Below are 9,201 nucleotides of genomic sequence, written 5' to 3' on the forward strand. Positions count from 1 at the left end.
CATAAGCTCCATCTTCGGCTACATCGCACCCTTCATCTTGCTAGCAAAGATGTTTGTACAAGTGTTATGGCGACGTGGATATGGATGGGATGAACCATTAGACGATGCACTCAAGGAGGAGTGGGAATCATGGCTGTTTGAGATAAAATAATTGTCAAAGTTCAAATAACGGAGACATCATCTTCAATTTTCATCAACAGTACACTCTGTCCAGATTCACGTCTTCTCCGATGGTTCCGACGTTTGATTTGGAGCAGTGGCGTACCTGCGATTTGTAACTGAAGAAAATCGGACAAATGTTCTCTATTAGCTGCAAAAACCCGCGTGGGGCCGATCAAACCAACTCTTTCTATACCAAGAATGGAACTGCAGGGAGCGTTGAGGGTGCAAGACTTGGGAGTATTCTATAGAAGGAGCTGAAGCTATCGTTGTCATCATTCTACTGGTCTGATTCCACAACTGTACAGGTATATCTAAGCAATGAATACACACGATACAAGTAATTTGTGGCAAACAGGATCTCAGAAATACTTGAACATACGCAAGCAGAACAATGGCGATATGTACCTACACGCGTCGACCCAGCTAATGTCTGTTCAAGAGGTATTAAGGCATCAACTCTCTGCTCAAGTCAACAATGGTTTGAAGGTCCAAGCTTTTTATCAAAGGAGGAAGTAACATGGCGGAGTCATGTTCATCTACCAGAAATACCAGCTGATGACACTGAAGTGAAGAAAGCCACGCAGAAGTCTATGGTTCACAGCCTTAAAGCCGACCAGAATAGCCAGGCAACAAATCAATCAACGAGGATATCCGTAGAATTGAAAGCTGTTTTGAATCCAATTGACTTCTCATCGTTTAACTATCTTGTCCGAAGAACTTGGTTGAATCATGACAGTAACAACTTCACAGCTATAAAGGCAGGAATGAAGAAGATAGCAGTCCAAAGAGAAGGATTTACTGCAGCAGAATACATAGCAGCCTCACGCTATTGGGTTGCTCAAGCTCAACGAGATGTCTTTCCAGCAGAGACGGCGCATCGTAAAGCACAGCAAGCCATAAGTTGTAAGAGTCCACTCAAAGAACTGTCACCAATCTACGATGAAAGCTGTGGCAAATTAAGAGTTGGTGGCCGCCTCAGAAAGGCATTTATACCAGCAGAGTCGAAACATCAAATCATCTTGCCAGCTGAGCATGCCGTTACAAAAATGATGTGCAAAGATGCCCATGAGTGGAATACCCACAGTGGAAGAGAACATTTGGTAGCCGTGATGAGGAAAAGATATTGGCCAGTCAAGTCCAGGAGCCTCGCAAGAAACACCATCTTCAGTTGCATTGAATGTCGTAGACGTCGAGTACAGTCCAACATACCAATGATGGCTGACTTACCAAAGATCCATCTGTCTGTATCATCCGGCGCTTTCTACAACACTGGTGTAGACTACTGGGGGTTGATGATCGTGAAGGATCGGAAAATCTCGAATGCAGTGAAGAACCGACAGAAGTTGCTGAACCGTTGGGGATGTATCTTCACCTGTTTGGGAACTAGAACAGTTCCCCTCGAACTGGCAGATTCACTAGATACAGATGACTTCTTGCTATGTCTGCGTCGTTTTATTGGTAAGGGGGACATCCCAAAGCCATCTACAGTGATAATGGTACCAACTTTAAGGGTACAAACAACGAACTGAAATGCTGCCTACAACATATGAAGCAATCCAAGATACTCGATCATCTGACACCTCGTCACAGCAGCGCCACACTTTGGTGGAGTGTGGGAAAGCCGTGTCAAATCTGTGAAGTCGAGCTTGAAGGCTGTATTATCACAACAACCATTGACGGAAGCAGTGATGCATACTTGAATCGGTACTGAACAGCCGTCCATTGGGTGATATGAATAAAGACTAGCAAATGGTTTTATCTAAATCTCCATGTACATTTACACTAGGCCTTTATGTACAAAACCGGAGTAAAAGCATTTGCTAGTCTTTATTCATATCACCCATTGACTCCAAACAGTGCTGATCCAGAAGATTTCACTGCCCTTACGCCAAACCATTTCCTGATTGGTAGAGCTCACAACACACTGGCCCCAGATGAAGTTGCTGAGAGAGAAATCAACAGTCGAAGACGGTGGCGGCAAGTGCAGGTGGTAGCCGATCATGTCTGTCGTCGATGGACCAATGAGTATCTCCCGATGTTGACGATCAGAAGAAAATGGTCGAAAGAAGTACGTAAATGCAACGATTTGGTTTTACTGGTAGACAGCAGCCTGCCGAGGGGCGCCTGGGAACTAGCCAGAATCCTTGACATCTACCCTGGAGAAGATGGAAGAGTGCGTACAGTCTTAGTCAAGACGCCGAGAACAACATACGTACGACCAGCATCTAAGATCTGTCTCCTGGAAGAAGCAGCAAATGGGGAGGAAAAAACATTTCAACTAGATAAACTGATGCGTTTAACGTCAAGTAACGGATACGTCATGTGATCATAGGACATCTGTGCTGCAATTAAACTTGTGACTGTTTGAGATGTGTTCATTGAGTACTGAGAGCGCAAGTTATAAGCCCTTTTTTGGTCACTAATTAAGTTGCCAGTAAATAAGCTGGCCCAATTTCACCAGCTTTCTTTCACTAAATTTGGTTTAGGTTGTGCTCTCAGCTCTGTGACGTGTCTCTTGCCCTTTGTTATAATACAAGTATTAGGTACAAATATGAAGCTGTGGTGTTCAGAGTGATGTGCTGGTAACCTCTCCTCTTACACATTATTATATATTTCAAAAGGAGGACTCGGAATGGAATCGATTAGAACTCTGCATAGTGAAAATAATGCATTTAGTCTGTTGCTTGTCGTTGTGCGTGTTGGTAGATGAAGGGTTAATTTGGTTTTGTGCCTTGATCAATATCAGGGTCAAGCCCTACAACACACTATTCGAAATTTATCAGCATTGAGTTTTTACAACTAGTGCACCTAGTTCAACTCAATATTGCTTGTTTACCCTTCTACTGATTACTCACTTCGACAATCAACTTACTTGTGGTTCATTTGCATAGACTGTTGATGGTGGTCAGGACATTCAGATAGGACATTCCAAAGCTGGAAGCTGTGTCGCTGGTGGTGTATCGGAATTCTGATCTTTGCACCCGGGTGTATCCAAAATTAGCAAAATTTACATATTCAAGTCGACTATTTCAAATAAGATCAAATCTCTCCTTTTTCTCTGTCATTGAGCAGGGATCTGGTGCACCACTGGTCAATTCAGCTTACGTATGGACAAGACATTCAGACACTCTGGTGTGGGAGTTTTCTGATTGGACATTCATCGAGTCTGTTGAAATTCACAAGCTTCAGACTATAGTGTAACTCACGCCTTTGGTTCCTTTTTCTGGGTTGCGTGTATCACACATATCTATTTAAGGATGAAGTAAGCAAGTCATTACTAGTATCATCCTCTCTATTATATCCAACTGAATGTAACTGGCGCGCATCACAGACTCCGCTTCGGGTCAAGTTGATTAGACTTCAAATTTACACTCACTTGTGTAGGTGTATTAACATTGATTACTTCAATACTTTTCAACGTTCAATTCATTCCACACCTGATTTGACTCTGTTAGGAGGCGGCGATGTTTAGGACTAGTAGGGTAAATTTAGGTCAACTAAGGTGCTGCCACCTCTTGGTGTGTTTCACATACTTGAACTCACCAGTCAGTGAGCTGAGAGCCAACATGGAAGGTCACCACCTATTTCTATCCAACTTTTTCCCCACATTTCTCTGTTTTTAATCCCAAATTATTCAAACAACCAACATCATTATACCAGGTAATATCCATTCACATGTAACCATTTGAAAGAGGTGATATTATTTAGACCTATTTCACTGGTTCTACACACTCCTCTTCTCTTCATTTTCTCAAATGTACTACTGGCCAAACTCTGGAGGCACTCACGTACAAGGACAGTTTAGCAGAGCCATTTACCAAGCATAGTAATTCGGGATGGTGTAGTAAGGCCTGTAGGATGAGGACTTTTGAATCATGCCAGACGTTACTTGTGGCACCGTTGCGGGGGGGGGGGGGTAAACTGATGGTCAGTTGTTATTGTTGAGACACTCTATATAGGTTTTAGTGTTCATATATTAGGCATGAAGGCTTATTTTTTAAATTGCTTGATAAGATCCCTGAGTGTCACTGGTTTCTTTTATGAAATTGGTATATTAGCAGATTATCGGCTACAGTCAAATAAAATTGAGAGTATAGCCAGTCAATACGAGTATTGCAGGGTACCTGGCAAGGAACTATTTTGTCTTCTTACCTCTTTTAAATTTTCTTGAATGATAAGTTATCACTTGTTTTCAAAACTAAGAGAGGTGTTTGTATTGATGACGAGGGTATAATTCTAAAGCGTTTGCAGATGATGTCACTCTGTTAAGTTTAACTTCTACTGGATTACAGGCACTTGTTAATGTCTGCGTAAACTATTCCATTGAATGGCGTTTCAAATTCAATACTGTAAAATCCCAGTGTTTGATTATTGGGAAACATGATTTCAAGGAGGAGCCAAGTTGGTTAATGTATGGCACTCTAAACAGCTGGATGTGTTAGGAGTGCGATTTAATAATAATGGTTGTGGCAAAGATCATGTTGATCAAAGGTTAAGGAAATGTAGAGGAGCTTCTAATGCCAATACTGAGAATGGTTTGTGTTACCCTGGACCGTTGACTGAAGCGAAGGTGTATCTTTGGCGCACACTGTGCGCCCCTATCTTAATATTTGGGTGTGACACTCTATGTCTGACTAACGGTCAAATCAGTAACATGAATGTACTACAGGGCAACCTGATTAAAAAAACGTTAGGCCTTAGTAGAAGATGCCGGACGACATACCTGTTAAGAGTCTTGGGCATCCCAAATATATCGGACCTATCACTACAGACAATGACAATGTAACCTGTTTGGACGCATGGTGCGGGTTGAATCTACTTACTCAAGGTTTTATCGGTCCCTTCTGTCCAGATCTATTTTCACTGGTGCTACCTGCCCCAGAACGTTGCTGGGGCGTATTCTAAAAGCGGGTGTTTCCCCAGTGGACATTTTATTTAACAGGGGTGGGGAGGAGGGAGCGGGAGAGCCCGCGCCCATGTCTGACGGAGTCGTGGACTCTCTTCGATCTCTCCTCCGCTCCCCTACTTACAATAATGGGGGCACTGAGTTGGCCCTGACCAGACTCTCACTGAAGAGTTTTTAAATTTCATTATATATCTTTTATGTATATGGCCCTGACCAGGCCTTTGCACAAGTGATTTTGATTTACTATACTATGTACTGATACGTTTAAACTACTACGTACTGTCTTTGAATGTACTTGTATATTTCTTTTCCCCAATTATGAGGGTGCAATAAATATTATAAGTATTATAAACATGTGTTTATACATATGTTTGTCGATTCATTGTTGAATTCTTTTACTCTAGGGAAGAGTTTATAAAAGTTTTTGTGACACAGGTGTTTTGTCATTTGTGTTGGCTGATTAACGAATGAACACTGAACATCTCATGTAAACTTTGATCATCTCATGAGGGGCCGGCCGTATAGACTATGATTATCATCATGAGTAAAGTCCATAAGTGTTATAACTTAAGGGTCATCATCAGTCTCCATGTTTCTGAAGAAATTCGGCTGAGTCTCCTGAGGAAATTTCCAAATATATTCGATGTGCTTTATTATTTCAGCAAGTAAATGAACAGAAATTGGAAAATTAATTGGAAAATTACACGAAACATACCACGTTGACGTTTGATTGAAATCCTACCAAGCAGCTGACGAATGGAGATATTACATGCCACTCCATGGGTTATGTTACCCTTCCTGGTATCTCTCCATTCGTTGTTTGCACGAACCAGCTAGTTAAACGTTGCATTATTAGTTGATCTGCGTGTGCATCTCATGTAATCTCTCCATTCGTCAGCTGCGATGTAGAATTTCAATCAAACTTCAACTTCGTAAGTTTCGTTTAATTTTCCAATGAAACGTAGATGCCACTATTTTGGTCAATATTCAAGGGGAAGGCCCCCCCCCCCAAAAAGTCAGAACCGTCGGCGCACTGAACTTTCATGCTTCGATGCTTAGAAATCAGATTTACAGCCTTCTAAAAGAAATTATTTAAAAAGTTTATTTTGAAGCTGAGATGCTAAATATCTGGTTGCTTTTATAACACTTTTGGACTTTAATCATTATGATAATCATAGTTTAACCGGCCAGCATGCCAGCCTGGTTTTGCATTGTATGCGAAGCAGGTGAGATTATGTACATTCATATCATAAAATAATTGCAATGTAGACGGAACTTTACTTAAGAGTCATCATCGGTCTCTATGTTTTTGTAGAAATGCGGCTGATTCTCCTGAGGAAATTTCGAAATATATTCGAAGTGCTTTATTTTTTAAGCAAGTAAATGCTGTAGAATAGAATATTTTCGCGGCATAAAATTTTCGCGAATGCCGAGCGATGTACATATTCGCGGCAGAAGTTTTCGCGACTGAATATTATTTTTTTCCGATACATTTAGAATTGCCTATTTTGACCTAGAGCTCTTGATTTGGAATAGGCGCTGTAGCTAGGATGACAGCTGTATAATACCCAAATCTCCGCTATCAATAGGTCTCAATGTGTGTAGAACATGTAATTAAGCCTATAGCACACAAATATGCGCTTTAAAGAGGTGTGGAATTTGTGTTTGTTTGGTGTAACTATAATAATACGTGCTAATTGCACAGTGTATATGCAGTCTCTTTAATAACTCTTTATACAGTTTACTAAGCTGAGATCGACAGAGAGCCTTGCTCGATGCTATGCCTTTGTAGAAATATGGTAATAGTTATACAAAATTCTTGTTGAAAAGCGAGAGATATTCGCGGCAGAACATTTTCGTGAGCAAGACATAATTGCGAATTTCGTGAAAATATACTGCACGCGAAATTTTTCGTGTTTAAATACCGTCAATGATATGCTGAATAACGACAACTGCTTTACACTAAGTTACCATTTGATCTATAATTACTTTTCATACTTGCTAATTCTGAGTTCCGCTATAAAACTCTATTTTTACAGTTTTTCAAGCAAATGATACAAACTGTGCCAATGTATTTTCTACTTTTATTACGCAAATATACACAAATGTGGCAAACTTTAGTATAATGTTTTGCAAATTCTATGGTAAAGGCCTAATTAAGTTGCAACAATTTTCACATTTTAAAACAGTTTCAAGCACCTTTGCCAGCAAGCAATGGCACTTCTTTGTGAAGATAAATTATCTAAACATATGTACGAGGAGGTAGCTTGTTCAGGCATTTCCTATTATGTATTTGGATGTCCAAGATATCAGCTGCAGTCCGAGCCGCAGCCTTCTCTTTCCTCTCGTTCCTCTGTTTTGACTTGCAAGCGTATTCGCTGAAAGAAATTATCATGCTTGGCCAAAGTCCCTTTAATAAGATCAGTACTATGCCTACTTGACACTTCGAATTTGGCTTAACGGTCGAAATACTTATACTATAAAGTAAATCGCAATCTGCTTAAATACAAAACCTAAGAACTATTTCATTCTTCTTGATATTATTTTCACCCTTGACGGTGACGGTTAAAGAATCACGATATTTACACTTTTGATTCTATTGCGACTGAATCAAATGATCTTACGGCAACCGTAAAATGTCAGTGGGCCTGAAACACTGTCTTTGATAGATAGCAAGTGACATGATACGAAATCACATAGAGGATGGGCTTGGCACCGATGGAGAATGGGTTCCAATCTGGGCTGGGATAAAGGCATATATTGTAAGGAATAGTGACATATTGCAGCATGATCATATGACTCTCACGAGAGATTTGAAGACCAAATATCCCACTGGCCCCGTCGTGGACCAGCCAGCAACCATGGCATGGAATAGCTCTGAATTGGCTCACCTGTTTCCACCGTCTGTGCTACGACTCGGCTGGTCAACGCTGATGTCAGCCTGCCTCTTGTTGATCTTGGATCGTCTGATTGCATTCTTGAGGCCCTCTGGAAGACTCTCATATGGTGTGTCAGCAAGGATCTGCAGTTCATAAGGTGTTGGCTCCCATGCAATGGAAGCAGTGACACACACCAGTAAGAGAGCTAGGGTCTGCATTCTTAGATCTGGTTAGACAAACAACAGCTATAACAGTCAAATAAATTAAGTGTCTAGTTTTATTCATAGTTATCGATAAAGCTGTCCTATCTGTTTCCGATTTGTATTGGTATAACCGCAAATAGTAAGTGCATAATTGAAGTTATTAAAAAGTATTTAGATTAATGTTCGGTTATCAATTTCCGCTTGCCACACCTGCAAATGTATCCGGGTGTGCGAGGACTGAAATGGTGTTTATGGAGCTTTTCGTGTATTTTTATAATTATTATATGGGGTGACTTTACATCATTCACGTGGGTCTCTGGCCAAACAGAATATTCGAATCCAAATATTACACGAAATACCATACACCTGATGCCGTGTTCTATTTCGAGCGAGTCCTACGCTCCCCGGTACCGTGTTCTCCTGTTACCACGTTTCTTGAGGGGGTTCTATGATCCCCAGGTCTTTTATTCCCAAGGTTCTATGATCCCCAATATTAGATCTGTATGTTTTAGGTTTTGTTGTGTGCGATTCTATATTCCCTGTGTTCCCTGGTTTCTACGTTCCCCGACAGAGAGAGGGCAATATGTTCATCGAATTGGTGCTATGCTTCCCTGATATAAAGAGAGTTACCAATATATGTTCCCCAGATCCTTTTTTCCTCAGGTTTTATGTTCCCAAATTATAGATATATCGATCTAAGGTTTCGGTGCGTGCTCACTATCTATTCTATTCTTCCATTTACCTGTCCCACTTCCGAACCCATAATTATTACACCGGAGTCCAATGTTGAGGAAAATGGGGTTGGAGTATGGTCAAAATAATGCTATGTTATAGTTGGATAGGTTAAATAGTCGGCGTCCATGCACGGAGATGTAAACTCGATGAGGTAATCGGTATGTAACCCGGCAAAAGCGTGACAACAGCTCCTGCATTCTTTCCAGAGTTACAGCACAAGTTTGGCTTCACAGTTTGCACAGGGACACTAATACAGGGTTATCCAATCGAATTGTCTAGCCAAATGATAAGCTGTTATTAAGTTGGCCTGATCGGG

General features: G+C 40.9%; 1 protein-coding gene across 1 annotated transcript in view; it reads right to left on the reverse strand.

The window, feature by feature from the left end:
- LOC135486229 (uncharacterized) overlaps positions 1–8,204 on the reverse strand; it is a 56,002-nt gene extending 47,798 nt beyond the window's left edge. The window contains exon 1 of the mRNA XM_064768890.1: positions 7,960–8,204. Within this exon, the coding sequence (XP_064624960.1) occupies positions 7,960–8,165 (206 nt within the window). The 5' untranslated portion in view covers positions 8,166–8,204. The remainder of the gene's footprint in view (positions 1–7,959) is intronic.
- Between the last annotated feature and the right edge of the window lie 997 nt (positions 8,205–9,201).

This window comes from Lineus longissimus, chromosome 4 (genome assembly GCF_910592395.1).
Source record: "Lineus longissimus chromosome 4, tnLinLong1.2, whole genome shotgun sequence".
NCBI lineage: Eukaryota > Metazoa > Nemertea > Pilidiophora > Heteronemertea > Lineidae > Lineus > Lineus longissimus.